Genomic DNA, 25,292 nt, shown 5'->3' with positions numbered 1-25,292 from the left:
AAAATGTTTTTGCTTTATGATAGACAAGCTTTAAAAAGTACGAGGGCTAGGAGAAAACTTTCTTGGCAATTTCTTTAACTGCAAATCTAACTTGCTCAAGTGGTAATTGCTTTTTCTGGTAAAGAAAGAGGTATGAATTTCCTTTCGAGCATGTGATGTTTCTTTACAGGTGTTTTAAGTAACACAGAATAAATTATTTGGTGTATATCTGAAAAAAAAAAAAAGTTAAAAAATAGGACATTGTTGGATACTCTAGCGAGTGGACGGATGTTCCAAGAACTCTGTATTATCATAGTGATAAAGAGATTTGGTTAATTGCGTGTGTGATACATTTAATGTTACAAATATTGGTTTCTAGTGTTTGTGGATAAAAAATGAGATTAGTGATATACTGTATATTGAAATTTTACAGTGAGTAGTTACTTTCTCCTTGGCGCTACAGCCTATGCAGGGCCTTGAGCTCTCTGACAATTGTAGCCCAATCTTCACGATCTTCAGCTCGCTTCCTCCATCTTTTTATTGCCATCTTTCTTAGATCCTCCTCCACATCCCAGGTCTTCTTTTCCATCTTCTGTCACCTGGGTTTCCTTTGTATATTTTCTTGACAGACCTATAATCTGGCATTCTCTCTACATGTACCAACCACCTTAATTTGTTACATTTTGTTTCAGATAGAATTTTTGGTTGTCCATAGAACTCTTCCAGTTCTCTTTCGTTCCTTATTCTCCACTGTTCCCCTTCATTCACTGGACCAAAAATCCTTCTCAGTATTATTATCCCCCATCCGTTCAACAGTTCTTCATTTGCTCTAGTCATTGTCCATGCTTCAGAACCGTAAGTTAACTGGTCATATTACCATTCAATAAACTGTCAGCTTCACTCTTCTACTAAGGCTGTGTGGTCTGAGCACTTTCAGTAAAACTAAGTAAGCCCTATTAGCTGCAGCAGTCCTCGTTTTTATTTCCTCTTTCATGTCATTATCTTTCATCACCAGCACTCCTAAATACTTAAACATTTCACTCCTCTCGTAGTTTATCCCATTTAATTTTATGAGTCTATGAGTTCCGTTGTTGTATGGTAGATTATGCACACTAGGTTACGCAGGGCAGGTTTATTCTTTTTCGATTTTGGGTTGAGGAAAAGAACAAATAATATTCATTTTTTAAATTTAAATATCAGTAGGTTTGTTGATAGAATACTGTCTCTCTGTCGCTGGCGTAAGTCCAGCTGGCTAGTTAGTCCGTTAACCCTCCGCCACACTCCCTGCCGTGGCTAGGTCAGTAACATGCTGAACCGCACTGTTAGGCATTTTAAAAGTGATCTATTATGATTGTTAAGGCGTGAAGTCTATGTGGTCTGATACCGTGGTTAGCCGGTTTGAGTCCCGTGGCTCTTTGCCTCTGCATTCGGGAGACAGAACAGGGCTGGACCTCACGGCTGGCTCCAACCGTCAGCTGTCCTGAGAATGGTTTTCCGTCGTTTTTCCATTCTCCTGCACTAAGGCGAATGCCAGGACAGTTCCTAGTATAGGCCACGGTTGCCAACCCCCTCACCTTCTCCGAGCATCTCCTTCACCGTAACAAATCTCCTGGCCTGAGAGATGGCGTTACCGTCTAAGAGGCCCGCCTCCCCCATCAGGCGAGGAATGAAAACATTTTGGCGGTAGTACCATTTGCGCCAGACCAAAATAGTCTTACTCAATAACAAAGACCACAACGGAAACAGCTTCCAATTTGATCCCTTAGGATCTTCCACTTTGTAGATATCCTTTGGAAGACTCCAAAAGAGATGACAAGAGACCATAACAGTCTACTAAGTCTAATATTGGACAGGATTGTGATCGTAATCGACCTTCCTTTTGAACAGATCAGGGGGCGTGGTTTTGGTTGACGTCACTGGGTTCTCACAAATGTGACCGTGGTTCGAATACCGACCAATACTTATGGGATTGAAATTCTTGTCAATTGGTCCATATCTATACTATTTTAAAATGAGGTGATGTTTGTTTGTTCCGGACATGCTCGAAACCTACAAGACCAATTGAGCTGAAATTTGGTAAGGATACAGCTTGAAATCCCCATTCACGCAAGGGATACTTTTGATTTTGATACATTTCACTGTTTCGTAGTAGTGGGGAATTTTACATGGGTATGTCCCAAATTTGGGCTAATTTTACTCTACATCAAATAAAATAATGGGTAAATGGTTGGTCCTATCAAAAAATGAAGAATACCAAGTGACCTTGAAATTAAATTTTCTACAAGAGACGTCATATATAAGCTCACTGGACAAAGAATAAATCCCCCCTCGAGAAATCATTACAAGCATCATTCCATACCGTGTAACTCCGCCTTTGGACTAGTTAACCACCTGGATTCGGTCAGGAAGTGATTGCATAAGGTTGTGCCGGTATGTTGCATCCATGTTAAGCCACTCGCTGAGGATTTGATCGCGCAATTCCACCGAATTGTGGGGAAGCTGATGTCGGCATTTTACCCTCTGTTCCAACATGTCCCACAAATTTTCAATGGTGTTCAAGTCAGATGAATTTGTAGGCCAATCGAGGGGTAATAGGGTGGGGGAGTGTTCATAAATCCCGTCACATAATGCATCCAGGTTGATGAATTTTGTTGTTGTCATCTTGAAAAGTCGGGGTATCAGTAGCATACACATCACGCAGATGTTGATTGAAAGGCAACACCTGTTCATCCAGAATCTTTAAATAAAGATGCTGGCTCATGTTAGTTGTCACCTTGGTGAGCGGGCCCAATCCATGATATGAAAAATCTTTCCAAAACATCACAGACCCACCTACAGCTTGTACCTCACCTTATACATATCCAGGATGAAATGCTTCATATGGCCTTTGGTGCACTCGACGACGTGCGTAATTGGAATGCAGGCAAAAATGTGATTCATCAGACCACATTATGTTTTGCCAGTCAGCTACTGTCCACGTTCGATGATTTGTAGTCCATTTCAATATATTTTCACTTCTCTGAAGTGCTGCTAACAGTTTTTTGTCATTCTTAGCCATTTCATAAAACTCTCTGCATGACATTGAAGAAAAAACTACAGAAATGAACAGCTCAGACCTAATCAAGTCAACAGAACATAATATTTCTCACAGCTGACAATTTCACACGAACATGTGGTGGACTGGGACTACTACCTAAGGTAGCTGTCCGCTATTATGCGTTTTATTCACCAGAATAGACAACCCGAGAACTGTAAACAATAAAAAAAAATATTTAAAAATCTACGAACTCACACCAGATAAAGAAACCAAGCAGTAAAGATATCTATCCTCTTTGAAAGAGGTGGAAACTGGCATATTTCTCTCGAGGTTCAAAATATGGGACAATTGCCGTCCCAGGTAGGAACTGTCCAGGACGCGGGACATTTAACACGAATATGGCACCGTCCCGTAAAATCCGAGACGTATGGCAACCCTCACACGTACTGTATACTTGCGGCCATCTTAAGTTAACCACTCCAATCCTGGCTCATAAATCTGCACGAAGAACGGGTGCTTTAGCATTTCCAGAGAAATATAGAAATGCAGTGACCCTGATCACAAAAGAAATTGTCACGGAAAACAATACACAAATTCTTGCTTTCCTTTTCATGGAAAAGTTCAATAATGCTTGTAATGATAGCTCTATCAATTCCTTCTTGAATATTTCACAGGAACAGGCTACCAGCATCAGATATGTTTTATTTTCAATTTCAAAACATTCCTCATTGAACTCTTCTCTTTTTAAGCGGTGTGATGTTGCGGGGATCAGGTATCAAGTGGGATCTGCGGAAGAGTCAACCCTACGAGGTATACGATGAGCTGGATTTCAATGTTCCAGTTGGCGCCAAAGGCGACTGCTACGACAGGTGAGAATTAAAATCGCTTCTAGAATTATTTATTACAGTATATAGGATATTCATCTTGACTTTAGTAGGACTTGGCATTACATGTTGTAGGCCTTCTCCCTTTCCTCATACGTTTGATATGAGAAAATATTATTTTAAATACCTCCATATTTTATGGTAAAGTCATCGTTGTTGTTTTAGGTAATTTATATAGTCTACTGTTTTCTTATTTTGATAGTGTTAAATAATAAAATGAAAGGCAGAATCAAAATACTTCAAATATTTAAAAATAATGTTAGGCACTGTAAATCGCCGAGTATATTACACAATGTTGCTCTCATGCCCTGAAAATGAAACGAATAAATGTTACTAAATCAAGTTAGTCTAGAAACTGTTTTTAAACCCCCTATTAAGTAACATAAATAGCACAGTAACTTCTTTTATCATGATTCGCAGTGTATCACCAAGTACATCTCCATTTTTTCCATTGTGATGTTTTGGCACTGATCCGATAAAATTCTCTTGTAGGCTAAAAAGGACCATTCAACATCGTAGGAAGTCACCGGTGCATAATTAAAGAAATAAAACTAGCTGGGTGAAATATCTCCTAGGGGCTCTTCTTGTTCGCCACTAATGAACTTGCAAACAGATAGAGAGCTTGAATAACCTAGATTTCGTTTCAAGACTGCACTGAGTTTGTTAGAAACTCTGACCAATGAAAGGTTAGTGTTGCTATATGCAGTTGATGTGCTCGGACCTACTGTATTTCACAGAAAAAAGCTATAGAAATCCCTATTTTAAAGGAATTTTAAAGCTAACTTTATCAATAAAAATGTTTCATTCTTCATGTAATATGTAAAAATATGTAATATTACTAAGAATATGTAAAAATATATAAAATGAAACACAGGTATAACCATATCACAGGGCTCAAAAAATGTTCTTCTGACCTAGGCGCCAGTTCTCAGATCCAGTGTACAGGCCAGCCCATGAATATTACAGAAAATGAAGGTAATATAAGTGTAGTTTTACAAAGCAGCAGCGTGTGTTTTATGTCCATGCACCTGTCTTGTAGCTTCAGCGCTGAAATGTCCGGCTCCTTGGCTGAATGGTCAGCACCGTACTCTTCAGTTCAGAGGGCCCCGGGTTCGATTCTCGGCCAGGACGGAGATTTTAACCTTAAATGGTTAATTCCCTGAGCTCAGGGACTGGGTGTTTGTGCTGTCCCCAACAGCCCTGCAAGTCACACACCACACATAATACTATCCTCCACCACAATAACGTGCAGTTACCTACACATGGCATAATGCCACCCACCCTCATCGGAGGGTCTGCCTTACTAGGGCTGTACCTGGCTAGAAATAGCCACATGAAATTATTGTTCTTCGCACTAAAATCTTTCTTTCACTGTTTTGGATCGATGAAAATTCTCTCATGATGGGGCATTCATGTTAATAAACATCAAATGATTAAGGCTGTCCAATCCCACTGATTACCTCAAATTGTTATTGTTGAACTTAACACACACTCTTATAAGGAACACTTGATGCAGATAACACTGACACAATACAACTTGCCTAAAAACGTTGTTTTGACTCTACTTTGTGAGTACTTTACTAACCCAACTAACTCCATGGCACTACAGCCCTGATGGGTCTTGGACTACCAAGCGACCGCTGCTCAACCCGAAGGACTGAAGATTACAAGGTGTCGTGTGGTCAGCACGAAGAATCCTCTCGGCCATTATTCTTGGCTTTCTAGATCAGGTTGTGAGTACTTTGCCTTTTTTTTTTTTTTAATGTTCATGTTAGAATCTCCTACTTGTTTCTTAAAATGCTGCACCAATGTTTCAATCTCCTTTTCTCCAAAATTCTCTAGTTCCTTCCCTTCTGGCCAAGTGAAAGTATCAAATACTCTGGAGAACACTTCAATGCTATGTTCACTATTGAAGACCCTTCTTCTAGGTGTTTTATTCCATCTTGCACCAAAGCTCTTTTCTGGCATCTTGAAGAGAAGAACTGGTAGTACTATTTTATCCTTTTAATTGCACACTCGTAACTCAACAGAATTAAATATCTTTGAATAACTGAATTTGATCAGGTAACAAATATATTATAATTTGTTCAAAAAAATTCATCCATCCGCATAAAATCGAATGTACTGCCAGGTAGAAATTGGGAATACCAATGTCAGAATAAGCCAGGTACTGGCCTCGTACTTCCAGTCATCATGGCGAACCAGGCGCATGAGGTTTTTCGAGCCCTGCCATATCAGAACCACAATTTGCTGACATTTATAATTTTCAGTTGTCTAGAAGTAAATGAATGGAATATGTAATTACATAAGAATTCCAACCCTAGTCATTAACTAACTGCTCATTAGCTATCTTTCAGCAATTTTTTATAACACAACCATTGATTTAATGAAAAGTGATTACTACCATTAAATTAGTGACATGTTGATTCATTATTCAACCAAGTTTTATTGAAAACTCTTTGGTTCAACCCAAACAGTGCCCTTGTCAGCTTGAGCCTCATGAGACAGCAAATTCTCCGAGCAAGAAAACGAATGAAATAATCCCAATTCCTCCAGTAACGTACTGATTAGTAAATTAATTAATCAATTAACAGAACAACCAAAGCGTGGAACAAAAGAATAAAATTCATCTGCCCATTAAATACCCCAAAGCCCTTGGAGACTTATGTGGTTAACTCTTTTATTTGTACTGTTTACTCATAACTCCTGTATCATTTAAATAATTTTAATATATGCCAAAATGTCAAATAATAAACTACTGTGTATAAAAATAATAAAATCAGGCTAATAACTGAAATCAGTAGCAGCGATTAGGGGGAAGGGGAATTAATTCTTATTCCATTTTAGCTGCCTGAAACTGGGAATTATTTAAAAAAACGCAAGTTGTACAAACCCTATTGTATTTTCAGCTATTTCTTTCCTTTAAATAATTTAATTATTTTTAAAAATACTTAGCGGAAATACGCAGAAAATGTCGTTCATCGCGGCTAACCAAATTGTACATCGCCACAGCAAGTAATGAAGACCCGCAGAGCAATATTCTGTGACGAAGGGTAGCAGGGGGTATATTTTTGCCAAGGCCATCCGCTTGCCTTCGTCAATCTGGCAGTTTCACTCAGTCATTGTCTGTTCAGTTCTACCTAGTGTCTGTTACTTAGTGTGTAGTCAAACACTAAATTCTATAATCACGCCGTACTCCTATTTAATTGTAATACCTGTGTAATTATTGCTCCTTTGGTAAAATTCTTATTGTATAGTACTATTATTACTGCACTTAAGTTGGTAGACTGTCAACCCTCTATAGAAATTCGCTCACAAAGCACCAAAAACTTACCGTTTTATAGCAATTTCCTTCAGTTTTGATGTCTTCGGCCTCCCCCTTCCCCTGCAATATACCTTGGATCCGGGGACGTTTTATTGTCTATACATTTTATGTCCCCCCCCCCCCCCCCTACTTCTAATTTCCAATCGTTGCTACTGACTGAAATAACAACAGTAACATAACTGATCAGAAGTTAGAGTAGTTTATAGAGCGAAATTATTCTCAATCATATTCCCATTTAATTATCCTAACCACATTTTAGACAATGTCAGTTAATTCATTCCTGTAAGAGTAAACATATGGTTTGAATACATGCATAGAGCCATAAGAAAATAAAGTTACGCAGAACGACAAATGAAAGTTAAAGCAAGGATGTGAGGTGAATGTTTTCAACCTTCCAATTAATATTATGTTGGCCTCTGGTTTTTAAAATTCAAACAATATTATGAAAATTGTAGAAAAACAGCCAAAATAGATTTACATCATTTCATTAAATGATAATAGCGATGACCATGCCTAAGATACATCTGAGAAGGATTTACAACTCCATACGGGGTTTAGAAAAAGTTATACTCTTATGATTGCTCACGATTTATGTTCTTCGGGATTGTTTGCGTTTACAAAATACAGTTTGGTGTTCGATTCCCGGCTTTGCCATGAAATTTGAAAAGTGGTACGATGGCTGGAACTGGGTCCGCTCAGCCTCGGGAGGTCAACTGAGTAGAGAGGTCAGGGTGGGGTGGTTCGATTCCTTCCTCAGCCATCCTAGAAGTGGATTGCCATGGTTTCCAACTTCTCCTCCAGGCAAATGCCAGGATGGTATCTAACTTAAGGGTATGGCCACTTTCTTCCCTCTTCCTTGTCTATCTCTTCCAATCTTCCCATTGCCCTCAAAAGGCCCCTGTTCAGCATAGCAGGTGAGGTCGCCTGAGCAAAGTACAGGTCCTTCTCCCCAGTTTTATCCTCCTACCCAAAGTTTCATGGTCCAGGATGCAGCCCTCGAGGCGGTAAAGGTGGGATCCCTCACTTAGTCCGAGGGAAAAAAGCAATCCTGGAGGGTAAACCGATTAAGAAAGAAAGAAATGTATATATGGTATATAATATTGAGTAATGAAACTGCTCACTAGGAAAATATTGTTACGCTCTGCAAGTTTAAATAATACTGAACAAAGCAACAAATTTCAAGGAAGATAAAATGTTATCTAGTGATCTTTATATCGGGTCTAAGTATGCAGAATGTATTGTCTCTGAAACCATAGATCTGCAGGATGGCAAAAACTGGGCAGCCCTGAAAATGGTTTTCCGTGGTTTCCCATTTCCACACCAGGCAAATGCTGGGGCTGTACCTTAATTAAGGCCACGGCCGCTTCCTTCCAATTCCTAGGCCTTTCCTATCCCATCGTCGCCATAAGACCTATCTGTGTCGGTGCGACGTAAAGCCCCTAGCAAAAAACAAAAAACAAAAAAAACTGGAGCAGCAATTTTGGTTTGACAGAACAGATTGAAAGAGGCTAATTTATAACCTACCTAGCTTGCTGGAACTGGTAAACGATAGTGGTGATGAAGATTTGGCTTTCTGGCTTCCGCTAGAAGGTAAATGTGCAGGTCTTCTTCTTCTTCTTTTGTTATGGCCTCTCTAGGACCACGGGCAGCTTTGTCATGGTTTAGGTTTTCTTCCTCTCCCAGAACCTCTTCATCCTCTCTCGCACTCTCTCCTGTTCTTCAGCTGATATTTTCAGTATCCTCTTCTCTTGCCTCCCCTATTGGTGCTTTTCTGTCCTATTCCTGTACCTTTCACTGTCATTGAGCTCTGGCATATTGGTTCGTGCATATTTATTTTTCTAGTTCTATGCCCTTCCACCTTGATCCTCATCTCAGTCCAGTCTTCTCGCCTTGCCCGTTGTCTCCCGTACTCTTCTTGTCATTCTCTCTGTGTCCATTCTGACCACATGCCCAAAAAATCTTGCTCTTTTGAGTCTTATTTCTTCGAAGTTAGTCCTCATGTTTCAGTACAAAGCTTCGGTACAAACTTTTCTGTGTTACAGAACCTGATGGAGGGTATGACCATGCGTTTTTGATTTTCTTTACCATCTTTCACCTCCTCTTTTTGGTCGCAATATCTTTCTTAGAATTTGTCTTTCTTCTTTCTTCAGTTGTTCTGCCCCATGCCTTTCTAGTGTTATCATCTCGGCTGCGCATAGTACCACGTTCCTCACTGTTGCTTTGTAGTGCCTGAGCTTTGCATCTCTTGATATGTTTCTTTTATTGTCCACTTCTCTGGTCGCAGAGTAGGTAATCCTCATCTTTTTCACCTCTCTTTTATGCCATCGCTGCTTCTGTTCCTTCCTGCTATATATTCTCCAAGGTAATTTTTATACCTTCTGCATGGTGCCTTCTGGTGTTTTCCAATCCCCAGTGGTGTTCAGAGTCTTAGTCTTTTCGTAGGCGATCCTTAGCCCCACCCTTCTGACTATCATGCTCATGTTGTTAAGTCAGTTTTCTTTTGCACCTTCTTCCATCTTGCTTACTATTGCTATGTCATCCCAAAAGGCTAGACAGTTCACCTGTGCCCTGTTATCCTTCGTGTCCCCTGTATGTATCCTTGGTATCACCATCTTTTCATTTGTTGTTCTCCATTGTCTGATAACTTCATCCAGTGCTATGTTGAATAAGTACAGGTCCTTTGAGGTATATTGGTTTTCATTTGAGTACAAGTGTGGAGATTGTGCTTAGGCAGAGGTTTACATCTGTAGAAGTAGTTTGACATCTCCGGTCTGCTAACTAGATCTAGAAAAAAATCTTCGATTTGTATCAAATCACTCTTCTTAATTTGTGCCATGGTGTGTTTCAGGTATCTGGTTCGTTTGGCTGAGATGCGTGAGAGTGCATCTATTATTCAACAGTGTATAAATTGTATGCCAGAAGGAGAGGTCAGATGTGACGATGCCAAAGTCTGTCCGCCGTCAAGAGCGGAGATGAAGGTACGTGTGTAATTTTGCAGTTGGCTAATGAATAGTGTTCATGATGGTAGCGTTGATCCGAACTTTATTTGTATTTCCTTATTAACATATGTATTTGTCCCGAGCATGTACTGTATTTAACTGGTGAGTTCAGATTCATTTAGTTTCTATAGGCATAATCATGCCGCTTCCTTAAGACGTTTCTAAACTCTCCTGTGTGAGAGCTGTTCTCCTTCCCTGTTTTTTCTTATTAAGTACGGAGCCACTACCATGACAATTGTGAAAGAGTTGTTTCACGTAACGTTTTGATGGTACTGACGAACAGGGAAACTATCTACAACATTTTCGGAGGTACATTTTAACTGGCTTCTTCTTCTTCTTCTTCTTCTTCTTCTTCTTCTTCTTCTTCTTCTTCTTCTTCTTCTTCTTCTTCTTCTTCTTCTTCTTCTTCTTGTGCAAATAAAATTCAACCAAAAATATTCTCTGTGTTGTAGTGTACTTAACCATTGCAATAATAACCTTATAATACACCTTAAAATTCCAATAGTTACTAGCGAACTGAGTGAGAGAGCTAAGGATCTGCTGCGTCAGCTGTCAACACTTCTCATCACGCCAAACTGGACATAAGCCATATGGTGCTGGGTTGGGGATTCCCGCCGCATGTGACCAGAAGTGCGAAGTCTTAAATTATACTCCCTGTACTTGTCTGATCAGGCTTTACCACTAGTGAGCGAGCGAGCGATATGGGAGCGGCTTGCTGAGCAGCTTGCAGAGCACGACAGCAAGCATTATTCACTTTTTTGTTCACACATTTCAAAGCACTGTTGGCGATTATTAGCAGGCCGCGATGATTTCACTGCTTAAATACACAACTTCATTCTCACACATGCTATGGAAAATAGTCACCGGGACAGAAGTTGACACCCAGACAAAAAGACCAAGTTATTAGTAAAACAATGTTATGATGACTCCCACAAGGTCTACAAGTCTACAATATCCAGGATGGTCAATCAGAACAACGTTTTGAAATACAAGAAAAGAAGCACCCTCTTATGACGATAACACATAACGAGAATAGATTTAGCTGTACTAGAGAGCGTGTGACTTGGAAGAAATGTGTGATCTTTCAGTGATGAAATGCAATTCAGTTTGGAGGGTCCTGATGGTTGGTTATACTACTGGTATGATCTCAGGAAGGAAGAGCAGATACCTTAGAAGACATCAAGGGAGAAAGTCTCCGATGATATGGAGTGGATTCGATTATCGAGGAAAATCAAGTTGGACTCCTCCCCCCCTCCAGTCCACAAGAAAGCCACAAATTATCAGAAACCGTTTGAAGACCATCATTTACCAGTTGCAGAGGAGATTAGCATAGAGCCCTGGGTTTTCCAGAAGACAATGCATCAATCCATCGTGCCAAGTTTACCGAGAAGTGTTTTCAGTGCGAAGATGTTAAAGTAATTGAGTGGCTAGCCACTTCTCCAGCCCTTAATCCTATAGAAAACTTGTGGGGAACCCTTTTCAAGACTATATACGAAGGAGAGAAGCAGTACAACAATGTTAAAGAATTTAAGATACCTATAATTTTTGCATGGGCGAAGATTAACTTTTCTGTGTTACAGAACCTGATGGAGGGTATGACCATATGTTTCAGGTAGCTGTGAAAAAGGTTCATTTGCAGGGCCTTAAAATGAAATGATCTTATCATTTTTCCACTATGATTACTTTTTTACTTTTTTCAGATATATACAAAATAAATTATTCTGTATTATTTAAATGTGAAGCAAAGCTTTTCCTGTACAGGCCATGAATGTCCTTAGAAAAGCAAACTTACACCTCGTAACCTGCTTGTCTTGTTTTCATATTCTTCAGATACTGCATTTTTATGCACTGTCTTATGTCTGTCATGGCTGCCCCCCTCTAGGGACACCATGACCTTGACGTCGGTGTGGGGGTTTGAGTGCTTGTTGATCCCGAGAGCTGTGCCAGCTCAGGGTTACCCATGCTGGATTGGCCTCGGTGTAGGGCCAGACTAACAAGGTGTCTCCCGAGTTGCCTGAGAGGTGTCTGTGCTCTTTAGATTTCATAACTATTTCTACCCTTCTATACTCACATTCTTAAATTTCTTTCCTCTTCCTGTCCAGCCAACCTCTCTGCCTCGGGTAGAATAGGATAGTATGGAGGTTTTATCCTCCCCCAATCGCAAGTTTCGGGTCGTGGCGAGGTGATGCATGGCTTCTGGGAGAGTAGTTCTTAGCGGCCCAACCCAATCACAAGTTTCGGGTCATGGCGAGGTGATGAATGGCTACTGGGAGAGTAGTTCCTAGTGACCCCCCCTCCAGATACCGGGCGCCCTCTGGAGTATATAGCCTTGCCTTCGGTACGTCAGGGCTCTGCCGAAGGTTGACCTTTTATCCCGGGTACTCGTGGGACATGTATGGTTTTTGAGTTTGATTTTGGTTTTAATTCATCGAAGGCTGCAGACCTTAAAACTGCGTCTTTAAATTGTTCCGCAAAGAAACGTAAATGCTTCAACAGAGCTGATGATTTGTTCAATAGGGAAACGTGTGAGGAAAATCTGCCTCGATTCCTGGTTGCCCCCAGAGTCGATGGACAGAGCTACCTTCCAGAAAATCCGTTTCTAATCAGTAATGCTGTGGAGGATATTGTTGGTGGAGAGATTGATGAGATGCGGAAGCTACGAGACGGCTCCGTACTTATCAAGACTACTACGGTTGTACAGAGTAAGAGGTTACTGGAAGCTACAATGTTCGGAGCAATACCTGTTAAGGTGGAAAAGCACAAGTCCCTGAACTCCATTAGAGGAGTCATCTTTCACAGGGACTTAGTCAAAGCCTCTGATGATGATCTCATCCGAAGCCTTGCACGTCAGGGAGTTTCCGACGTCAAGAGGCTCAAGAGGCGTGTCGGAGCTAATCTTCACGACACAGGTGCTTTCATACTCACCTTTGACAAACAGACACTTCCCGAACGAATTAAAGTTTCAATGTATACGCTGACAGTTCGACCGTATATTCCAGCACCTATGCACTGTTACAACTGCCAACGGTTTGGTCACACATCACCGCACTGCCAAGGCTCAGCAACTTGTGGGGAATGTGGAAAAGGGGCACATACCGGTGTAGAATGCACACCACCACCCGTGTGTGTAAACTGCACAGGTGAGCATGCCCTGCAATCCAAGAATTGTCCTTTATTCAAGGAAGAAAAGAAGATCCAGGAGATTAAGACACTGGATAAACTATCTTATCCAGTTGCCCGGAGGAAATTTAAATCAATGGCCCCTAAAGAATTCTCCGTCTCCTTTGCTGAGAAGGCAGCGAAAATACCAATAACACCAACAAGTTTTGTAGCAACCGCTCCGGAGAAACCATCAACTAGCAAGCAGACAGTTCCTCACAGCACCAGTAACCAAGAAAAGAGAGAACAAATCCCAACAAAAGCATCGGTAAGCAAGTTATCGCCAAAAAATTCTGGAAAGGGCACTTCTCAGACACCTTCGGCTGGAAAGTCCTCTAGTTCAAGTGCGGGTGGGAACAATTTCCAAAAATATGGCTCGAAAACCTTCTTCCAGCCTTCCTACCAAAGCACAGGGCAAGGAGGAGGAGAAAGGGAAGCCACAGTGCTCCCCTAAGAAGTTGGAGAAGAAGTCTTCTCCAACCCCATCGGGGATCACAGCATCCCCGAAGAAGATCGGCAACCAATCTGCCAGTTCTCCTTCAAAGAATAAGTAAACGGCGGGTAAAAACGAGAAGCCCCGAAGGTCTCATGTTCGATCCCTTTCTGGGGAACTCAGTTCTCCCAGGAAGAAGGCCCACCATTCAAAATCAGAGATCACGCCATCTATGGAGGGCTCAGCCTCCAAGTCACCCCCTGCTGGGGACACAATGGAGACTGAAGACATTATTATTGTAGATGGTGACGATGACATAACGGACACCGACAAAGACGGCGGACATTGGCAGGTAGCTGATAGAAAGAAGGGCAAGCAATTGTCCTAATTTCCTAACACTACCTATCCACACAATGGCACTATTGCAGTGGAATTGCAGTAGTTATCACTGTCGCCTAGCTGAGTTACGTCAATTGATATCCATCTATGCGGCCTCCATAGTCTGTCTACAGGAATCTCGTTTGAGACCTGGACACGATATGACTATGAGAGGATATTGTCTTTATTCCAAAGATAGATTAGCTGTGGATGGCGCGGCAACTGGGGGCGTTTGTACCCTAGTTCGCTCCGACATCTTCAGCGAAGAAGTACCGCTCCGTACTCAGCTAGATGCAGTTGCAGTTCACACTCCATTGCCAGTAATGACAACGGTGTGCAATGTGTACTTTCCACCAGACTACGATCTTGAAACGCATGCACTACAAGATTTGATCGCTCAGTTGCCTCCTCCTTTCCTCATGCTGGGAGATGTGAACGCCCGTAACACATTATGGGGTTCTCTGTCTTCCTGTGCTAGGGGGAGGATGCTCGAGCGACTGATCAATCTGTTTGATCTTTGCGTGCTTAATACAGGGGAACTGACACACTTCAGCAGCGCACATGGCACATTCTCACACCTGGATGTCACGTTGTGCAGCCGTGCGCTAGTTCCCCTGCTACGATGGCAAGTACTCGATGACCTCTGTGACAGTGACCACTTCCCGATAATTCTATCTATCTTGAATCAAAGACAGTCCGAAGTACCCAAGCGCTGGTTACTTCGGCGGGCAAACTGGCCAGAATTTTCAAAACGCGCAGTGATGGCCAATGATATGCTGGAGTCTGTTGACGACCACGTCTCTTCCATTACTACGGGAATTTTGGCTGCTGCAGAGGAAACAATTCCTTCCTCGTCCGGTATTCGTTGCCGGAAACAGGTCCCACGGTGGACGGACGAAATTGCAGCAGCAATACGTGATCGCCGACGGGCTTTTAAGCATTATCGTCGGAATCCTACGATGGCCAATCATATCACATTCAAGCGTCTGCGCGCGAAGGCCAGTTTTTTGATTCGAGAAAGTAAGAAAGCTTCATGGGAAAAGTATGTGTCTTCTATGACGGCACATACTCTGTCATCACAAGTGTGGACGAAACTCCGCCGTATTGTCGGTGTACAGAATGTGCCCTCAGTACCCGGAATCTCCATTAATGGAGATATAGTTACGATTCCTTCTGTCATTGCCGACCACATCGCGTCACATTTTGGAGATACATCCAGCTCTGCAAGATACGACCCTGCATTTCTACAAATTAAGCGCGAAGCAGAGGCACACCATATCTCTTTCGCCTCCAATGCTTCGCATCCCTACAACATGCCCTTCACGGAGTGGGAGTTGCGAAGTGCCCTCGCGCTATGCAGGGATACGGCTCATGAACCGGACAAAATCCATAATCAAATGCTTAAACATTTGAGTGACAGATGTCTCAAGGATATCCTCACCCTGTTCAACAGAATATGGAGTGAGGGAGTACTTCCATCTCAGTGGCGTGAGGGAATTGTGATACCAATTTCCAAGCCAGGTAAAGATCCAAAACTCCTGGATAGTTATAGGCCAATATGCCTTCCTCTGTAAGCTGTTTGAAAGGATTGTTAACCGGCGTCTTGTGTGGGCCATGGAAAAGGAAGGTCTCTTCTCTAACTACCAGTGTGGGTTTCGCTCTCATCGGTCTGCCACTGATCATCTGGTGAGACTAGAGAGCGCCATTCAGGAGGCCTTTCTCCGGAAGGAACACCTAATCGCTGTGTTTTTTGACCTGGAGGAAGCTTACGACACTACCTGGCGATATGGGATTCTCTCCACACTACACCAGTGGGGATTTCGGGGAAATTTGCCAACCTTTATTGAGAACTTCATGTCCCTCCGTCCCTTTCGAGTCCGAGTAGGGAATGCATTTTCTCAATATTACGTCCAGGAAAATGGAGTACCTCAGGGATCTGTACCAAGTGTCACGCTGTTCGCAATCGCCATCAACAGCATAGTTGCCGCTGCTGGGCCCGCAGTCATTCCATCGCTGTATGTAGACGACTTAGCTCTACATTACAGGTCCGGAAGGGTGGCCTTTGCTGAGAGACAGCTAGAGCAAGCTATTAACCGAGTTGACAGTTGGGCCCTGCAACATGGTTTTCGATTTCAGCAGCGAAAACCTCAGTTGTACACTTCTGTCGACGTCGGCCTGTGCATCCCGAACCAGAGCTCCGCTTGCGAAACAGTGTCTTACCAGTGGTTGATACCTGCAGATTCCTGGGTCTCCATTTTGATAAGAGACTAACGTGGCAGCCCCACATCCATCAGTTGAAGGTTGCCTGCATGAAGAGACTGAACATGCTTAAGTTTCTCAGCGGCACCTCGTGGGGGGCTGACCGTGGGATACTGCTACGATTTTACACGGTGACGGTCCTCTCCTGAATAGACTATGGAAATGCGGCTTATGGCTCAGCATCAAAATCTATGCTGAGCCTTTTAGACAGTATTCACCATAGTGAAGTAAGGCTGGCAACGGGAGCTTTCTGTACTAGCCCCATTCCCAGCTTACTCACTGATGCGGGAGTTCCACCTTTACGGATAAGGAGGCAGCAGTTACTTCTCATGTACGCTGCCAAAATTTGTGAAATGCCGCTACATCCAAGCTATCAATGCATCTATCGTACCCAATACCACCAGAGGTGCCAAGACCGGCCGAATGCCACACGGCCGGTTGGGTTTCGGATTGATAGCTTGTGTCATGATTTGAATATCAATATCGATGGTTGTCTTGAACAAACGCTTAGCGAGGTACCTCCGTGGTTGATTCCACGACCAGATATACGTCTAGATCTGCTCCGTGGACCCAAGGTGAACACGGATTCCTCTGTTTATCGGAGGTATTTCCAGGACTTCGTTCACCAATATCTGGCTGCGAGACTGATCTTCACGGATGGTTCTAAAATTGGAGATAATGTTGGTTGCTCTTAAGTCATTGATGATATGAGCACGAAGATCTTGCTTCCTAAAGTATGTAGCGTGTATACTGCAGAGCTTTACGCCATCTTAGAGGCTCTGCAGTTTGCACTGCGTGACGAAAGAAGCCACTTTCTTATGTGTACCAATTCGTTAAGCCCTCTGCAGTCTATTGAAACCCGTTTCTTGCAACACCCACTGGTACAGCAGATACATGTCTTCTAGCCAGGTTAATGGATGCTGGCACCAGAATCACTTTCGTGTGGCTACCAAGCCACGTTGGGATTGCGGAAAACGAGCCTGCGGATGAAGCTGCAAAGGAAGCTGTACTTTTACCTCCAAGACCAGTCAATGTACCTGTTAAGGATATTTGTTCTCAGCTACGTCGAACCATCTTGACGTCCTGGGAATCAGAGTGGCTAGATATCCGAAATTCCAACAAGCTGAGAGCAATTAAGAAGACAACTACCGTGTGGTGGTCCTCTTTCCGACCTTCACGGAGAGATACCATAGTACTGTGCAGGCTGAGGATAGGTCATTTACGATCCACGCACTCTTATCTCCTGAAGAGGGAAGACCCCCCAGTGTGTTCTTGTGGTGCCGACTTCACCATGGCCCACATCCTCACAGAGTGTGCCGATCTCTCTGGCCTAAGACAGACCCTCGGCCTGCAGGAAACACTCGAACGCATACTAGCTGATGACGCGACTACTGCTGATCTCGTCATCCGCTTTATGTGCGACAGTGGACTTATCAAGGGTATATAAATTACAAGTGTACTTTTACTCAGGGAATGTACGTTCCCTTTTGATACACTAGTAACCTTTTTGGCCTAATTCTATAATTGTATTTTGTTTTATTTTGTACTGCGTTTCAAAATTCCTTTGTTGAATAAATAATTTTGTTTTATATTTTAAATTTCTTTTCCACTAATTTGTTCAGAGAGGATGATTCCTTGTTGTACTTCCTCTTAAAACAAAAATCACCACCACCACCACTGTCATGGCTGCTTGGCATCATGTATGCTGTGCCTGATGTGTATTTTATCCCTATTTAGACAGATGACAGCTCATGTCATGGGGATCGCCAAATCATTCTTTCTATCTTATCTGCATGTTGTGTGATCTTTGAGAGAAAGAAAAATAAGATGCAAACTGTGTTTTGTGATGTGGCTTTCATCTCTTACAGAAGGTATTATAATGTTTTAAATTGGGTGAGTTAGCCATGCGTTTAGGGGCGCGCAGCTGTAAGTTTGGATCTGGAAGATAGTGGGTTTGAATCCCACTGTAGGCAGCCCTGAAGATGGTTTTTTGTCGTTTCCCATTTTCACACCAAGCATATGCTGGGGCTGTACCTTAATTAAGGACACGTCGGTGCGATGTAAAGCCACTAGCAAAAAAATAATATTTTAAAATGTTATTCTGTACGACTCTCAGAGTTTGGAGTTGGAACTATGACTACTTCTTCTTGAGGTAATGTTTGTTCCTATCATTCTCGTTTTGCCATAGTTATATATGCCTGTTTTTTTAGGCGGTCTCTCATTTTGTGTGTTATATCTTTTATATCTTGTTGCAGACTTATTTTCCATTACCTCCCTTCCTTTACATGTCTGCTTATGTGTGCTCATTTCAGCTAAGAGCGAAAGGTGGCATCGGCTAGATTGTTCATGTGCGTTGTGGGTTTGCTCGCTGTATTTGGTTGAAGACCATTAATTTTTCTTTATCTTCGAGGTCTTGGCTCGAGTTCTTGCTCTACGTTGTGTTTTGTCGCTGATACTGTTCGATTCATGTTCGCCTTTCTGCATGATATGAATACGTGTTATGCAGCGAGTAAGTTGTTTACATTGTGTGTTTGGACTGGGTGTGCCATACCCCCTTTTGCCGCAATCCAGGTTTCTGATCTGTGCTTTCAGATCGAACTCACGAGCCATTGACCGAAGTATTTTATGCTGCAGGATTCTTATAGTTGTGTGTCGTGCCATTGTACTGTAGTACTTTATATTTCGTATGCTGGTCTCTGAGTGTGTGCATGAGTGTGGTGTGATTACTGCGCCTATGCTACTTTTCAGTATCTAGTTATTTATTATTATCATTGTTCCCATTTTGTCTTACTTTCATTTCTGGCCTTCCTAGCTAACTTATCTGTTTGTTTTTGATTTTAACCTCAGTTTTACACCTTTCTGCTCCGTATTTATTTATTTCTTGTTGCTGTGGCAAACCTTTCCTTCACTCTTTCATGTTCTATGATTGTTCTTTTCAGCCGGTCTTGATATCGCTGGCGTCTTTGATTTTATTGGGGATTTAATCTCCGTGGGGATTGTCAAAAGAAAAAAGGAAAAGAGAGTAGAGATTCTGATGATGTAAAAAGATTGTTACCTTCTACCTCGGGATTATTTTTTTCCTATTTCGAGAAAGAAATACTTTGGAATCTAATCTTAAGCACTGTACTCCCTGTGTGGTGAGAGAAATATTCTATTGCAAATCAGATTCATCTACCGTGCTTTCTAGAGGTATACAAAGGAATTATGAGATTGTGTAACACTCCTTTTTGATGGACCATTGTTGAACATCATGTATGTGAGTAACTGACTTTCCATATCCCTATTTATTTGTTCTTTTATGCCAGTTTGAACTGATTTCTTCCCCATTTATGTTAATAAATGTGTTTCATTTAAATTAAGCCCAGATCTGTGTTATTATGTTATTATTTTTAGGACGTGCCTCATTCACTCTGTTTATAAGTCTAAGAGGCCCGGATTCACCTCCTGGCGATTTTCTTAGCCAGTTTCGAGCGATCCAGTGTAAATTGGTAGTAGTAAGTAAGTTTGTTGAAGCTGAAGTTAAAAGCTTCCACTATCCGTAACCTCGCTACTAATGGCCAAGAGCACGAACCCTGTTTAGTGTAATGAGCATTTAAGATTCTTCCTTAACCCTGTTTAAATTAAGCTGCAGAACATAATTTCTGGTTATTGTATGTTAAAGCAGCTAAGGTCAAATCAGAGCAGAACAACTTCTGAGCCAGTTTGCTCCCCGCTGTTGTCCCCCTGTGGGTGGGGGGCGGTAGAATAACACCCGCGGTATCCCCTGCCTGTCGTAAGAGGCAACTAAAAGGGGCCTCAGGGGCCCTGAACTTTGGAGCGTGGGTTGGCGAACATGGGGCCCTCAGCTGAGTCCTGGCATTGCTTCCACTTACTTGTGCCAGGCTCCTCACTTTTATCTATCCTATCCCACCTCCCTTGGTCAACTCTTGTTCTTTTCCGACCCCGACGCTATTAGGTTTGCGAGGGATAGGGAGTCTTTCATTTTCACGCCCTTCGTGGCCCTTGTCTTCCTTTGACCGATACCTTCATTTTTCAAAGTGTCGGATCCCTTCCATTTTTCCATCTGATTAGTGTTATATAGAGGATGATTGCCTAGTTGTACTTCCTCTTAAAACAATAATCACCACCACCACCACCTCCTCGCTGTTGAGGAACGAGAGCAGCTGAGCGAGCATGGAGGATAAGTGTATGATGTAATACGTACTGAATGTCAGTGGTGATGCACGTTATTCTTACACCGCAGGGCGTTCAAGCCTATATCTTTCAATAAACACACGTTTCTGAAAACATTAGTTACTTAATCGTGAAAATGTATTTATTTAGGACATATTGTATACTGCTGTATTTTTCCTTTGTTGATGAATAATTTTCTTGCCCTGTTATATTCTATAATCTGTGTCCTGTTCGTTCCTATTGCCCCATGCTTCATATAATTCAATTTGACACTAAAATGAGCTTGCCATGAAACACAGAATAATTCAGAATAATTGTTGTAGTTGTTCAATCAATCAATCAATCAATCAATCAATCAATCAATACTGATCTGCATTTAGGGCAGTCGCCCAGGTGGCAGATTCCCTATCTGTTGTTTTCCTAGCCTTTTCCTAAATGATTTCAAAGAAATTGGAAATTTATTGAACGTCTCCCTTGGTAAGTTATTCCAATCCCTAACTCCCCTTCCTATAAATGAATATTTGCCCCAGTTTGTCCTCTTGAATTCCAACTTTATCTTCATATTGTGATCTTTCCTACTTTTATAAACGCCACTCAAACTTATTCGTCTACTAATGTCATTCCACGCCATCTCTCCGCTGACAGCTCGGAACATACCACTTAGTTGAGCAGCTCTTCTTCTTTCTCTCAATTCTTCCCAACCCAAACTTTGCAACATTTTTGTAACGCTACTCTTTTGTCGGAAATCACCCAGAACAAATCGAGCTGCTTTTCTTTGGATTTTTTCCAATTCTTGAATCAGGTAATCCTGGCGAGGGTCCCATACACTGGAACTATACTCTAGTTGGGGTCTTACCAGAGACTTATATGCCCTCTCCTTTACATCCTTACTATAACCCTTAAACACCCTCATAACCATGTGCAGAGATCTGTATCCTTTATTTACAATCCCATTTATGTGATTACCCCAATGAAGGTCTTTCCTAATATTAACACCTAGATACTTACAATGATCCCCAACAGGAATTTTCACCCCATCAACGCAGTAAGTAAAACTGAGAGGACTTTTTCTATTTGTGAAACTCACAACCTGACTTAACCCCGTTTATCAACATACTATTGCCTGCTGTCCATCTCACAACATTTTCGAGGTCACGTTGCAGTTGCTCAGAATCTTGTAAATTATTTATTACTCTATACAGAATAACATCATCCGCAAAAAGCCTTACCTCCGATTCCACTCCTTTACTCATATCATTTATATATATATAAGAAAACATAAAGGTCCGATAATACTGCCTTGAGGAATTCCCCTCTTAATTATTACAGGGTCAGATAAAGCTTCACTTACTCTAATTCTCTGAGATCTATTTTCTAGAAATATAGCAACCCATTCAGTCACTCTTTTGTCTAGTCCAATTGCACTCATTTTTGCCAGTAGTCTCCCATGATCCACCCTATCAAATGCTTTAGACAAGTCAATCGCGATACAGTCCATTTGACCTCCAGAATCCATGATATCTGCTATATCTTGCTGGAATCCTACAAGTTGAGCTTCAGTGGAATAACCTTTCCTAAAACCGAACTGCCTTCTATCGAACCAGTTATTAATTTCACAAACATGTCTAATATAATCAGAAAGAATGCCTTCCCAAAGCTTACATACAACACATGTCAAACTTACTGGCCTGTAATTTTCAGCTTTATGTCTATCACCCTTTCCTTTATACACAGGGGCTATTATAGCAACTCTCCATTCATCTAGTATAGCTCCTCCGACCAAACAATAATCAAATAAGTACCTCAGATGTGGTACTATATCCCAACCCATTGTCTTTAGTATATCCCCAGAAATCTGATCAATTCCAGCCGCTTTTCTAGTTTTCAACTTTTGTATCTTATTGTAAATGTCATTGTTATCATATGTAAATTTTAATACTTCATTGGCCTTAGTCTCCTCCTCTATCTCGACATTATCCTTGTAACCAACAATCTTTACATACTGCTGACTGAATACTTCTGCCTTTTGAAGATCCTCACATACACACTCCCCTTGTTCATTAATTATTCCTGGAATGTCCTTCTTGGAACCTGTTTCTGCCTTAAAATACCTATACATACCCTTCCATTTTTCACTAAAATTTGTATGACTGCCAATTATGCTTGCCATCATGTTATCCTTAGCTGCCTTCTTTGCTAGATTCAATTTTCTAGTAAGTTCCTTCAATTTCTCCTTACTTTCACAGCCATTTCTAACTCTATTTCTTTCCAGTCTGCACCTCCTTCTTAGTCTCTTTATTTCTCTATTATAATAAAGTGGGTCTTTACCATTCCTTACCTTCCTTAAAGGTACAAACCTGTTTTTGCATTCCTCAACAATTTCTTTAAACACATCCCAGAGTCTGTTTACATTTTTATTTGCCGTTTTCCACCGATCATAGTTACTTTTTAGAAACTGCCTCATGCCTGCTTTATCAGCCATATGGTACTGCCTAATAGTCCTACTTTTAAGACCTTCCTTTCTATCACATTTATTTTTGACTACGACAAAAACAGCTTCATGATCACTAATACCATCTATTACTTCAGTTTCCCTATAGAGCTCATCTGGTTTTATCAGCACCACATCCAGGATATATTTCCCTCTGGTTGGTTCCATCACTTTCTGAATCAGCTGTCCTTCCCATATTAACTTATTTGCCATTTGTTGGTCATGCTTCCTGTCGTTCGCATTTCCTTCCCAATTGACATCTGGCGAATTCAGATCTCCCACTACAATCACATTTCTTTCCATGTCGTTTCCCACATAGCCGACTATCCTATCAAATAATTCCGAATCCACGTCAGTGCTACCCTTTCCCAGTCTGTACACTCCAAATATATCAAGTTGCCTATTATCTTTAGAAATGAGCCTTAAACCTAGAATTTCATGTGTCTCATCTTTAACTTTTTCGTAGCTTAGAAATTCTTCGTTCACCAGAATGAATACTCCCCCTCCCACCATTCCTATCCTATCTCTACGATACACACTCCAGTGCCGTGAGAAAATTTCTGCATCCATTATATCATTTCTCAGCCATGATTCAACTCCTATTACAATATCTGGTAAATATATATCTATTAAATTAATTCTATTCCTTTCTTTACAATACTTCTACAGTTCAACACTAACAATTTTATGTCATCCCCACTTGATTTCCAGCTTCCTGTTCCCTTATCACCACTCCCTAGGCCACCCTGTTTCCCTGAATGTACCTCCCTATTACCCTACCAAACAAATTTCCTAACTTATACGTACCACTGCAGTTTAAGTGAAGGCCATCTGAGCGCAGATCCGTATCTCCTACCCACCCATTAGGATCTAGAAATTTCACTCCCATTTTCCCACATACCCACTCCACAGTCTCATTTAAATCCCCAATCACCCTCCAGTCAGTATCCCTCCTACACAGTATTCCACTAATAACAATCTCCGCTTTCTTAAACTTCACCTGTGCTGCATTTACCAGATCCCACACATCTCCAACTATGTTGGTACTTATATCAGCTTGCCTTACGTTGTCGGTACCAACGTGAAACACTACCACCTTCTCCTTCCCCTCTTCCCTCTCTTCTACTTTCCTCAACATCTGCCTCAACCTAATTCCTGGATAACATTCTACCCTGGTTCCCTTTCCTCCCTTTCCTCCCTTTCCTCCACATATGGTAAAATTATCTCCGTAAGGTTACTACGAGTACCACCTTGGTATGAAACCCGCCTGTCTGCTGCTTTCCTCTTACAAGTTTAACAGTCAAGTTCATGCGGTTATCAAATATAAACAGTGATTAGCAGTGAATATAAAATGGCTGCCAAATTTGAAGATGATATGTTATATCTGGAACAGAATGGAAATGGGTGCCAAGGTATAATAGCGGAGAGAGGCGATCCTTTTGAAGAAAAATAATTTCTTCTGGAAACGGTGCACAATAACCCACAATTTCCAATGCAGAGAAATCATTCTGTATCTGCTATCAATATATTTTAGTTTTTCTGCTATATTCTTCCATGATTCATCTTTCTGCTTTATGGTGACTCAATCTGTCTTTTTATTTCCTATAACGTCTTTGGGCCTGATAACTAATTCTGTTAAAATCGGAAATTTTTTACGACCTTTCTCTCTTTTGTTCTTCCATGTAGCTAATAAATACTTTCAGCAAGGAAAGAATATCCTTTGCCTAACTAAAGAAACATGAAATCACCACAGCGTGTTCATTATTCTCTGTTTGCAAGAAAAGCTTCACGCCAGTGTGTAATTCCACTGCCAGCTAAAAATGCTCTTAAATAATCAGTGATTAAGAATGGTGCTCCACGATTCCTTGTAACCAGTCTTTACGTAAACACTGGTTAGTCGAAGTGAGATAGCATGGTTAACTCTATACCTGGCCGCCTTATTCCTCAGGAATTAACTTAATACTCATTTTTGATGCAGGCTGAGTGAACCTCAGGGTCATGTGCAGCTGCAGAAGTGGAATTCTCGTTCCTTTACTTTTTCAGCTTCCTGACGCGGAATTGAACGTACATCGTTCCGCATGAACCCAGTTCGCCTTTACCGTTTCGGCCAGTCCTGTAAAGAAAATAAACCTTTGTTGCAAGTAAATAACAAATTTTGTTGATGATATTATTTTG

The 25,292-nt window shown here is 41.5% G+C and overlaps 1 protein-coding gene across 3 annotated transcripts in view; it reads left to right on the top strand.

Annotated features, from left to right (window-relative positions):
* Positions 1-25,292, top strand: part of LOC136871778 (NADH dehydrogenase [ubiquinone] iron-sulfur protein 2, mitochondrial) — a 99,488-nt gene that overhangs the window by 43,253 nt on the left and 30,943 nt on the right. For all 3 annotated transcript variants that reach the window (XM_067145356.2, XM_067145366.2, XM_068227212.1), the window contains 2 exons: positions 3,766-3,885; positions 10,074-10,203. In XM_067145356.2, the coding sequence (XP_067001457.1) occupies positions 3,766-3,885; positions 10,074-10,203 (250 nt within the window). The remainder of the gene's footprint in view (positions 1-3,765; positions 3,886-10,073; positions 10,204-25,292) is intronic.

This window comes from Anabrus simplex, chromosome 1 (assembly GCF_040414725.1).
Source record: "Anabrus simplex isolate iqAnaSimp1 chromosome 1, ASM4041472v1, whole genome shotgun sequence".
NCBI classification, from domain to species: Eukaryota; Metazoa; Arthropoda; class Insecta; order Orthoptera; family Tettigoniidae; genus Anabrus; species Anabrus simplex.
Note: the sequence above shows the minus strand (reverse complement) of the source record. Positions and strands in the feature narration are given on the sequence as shown.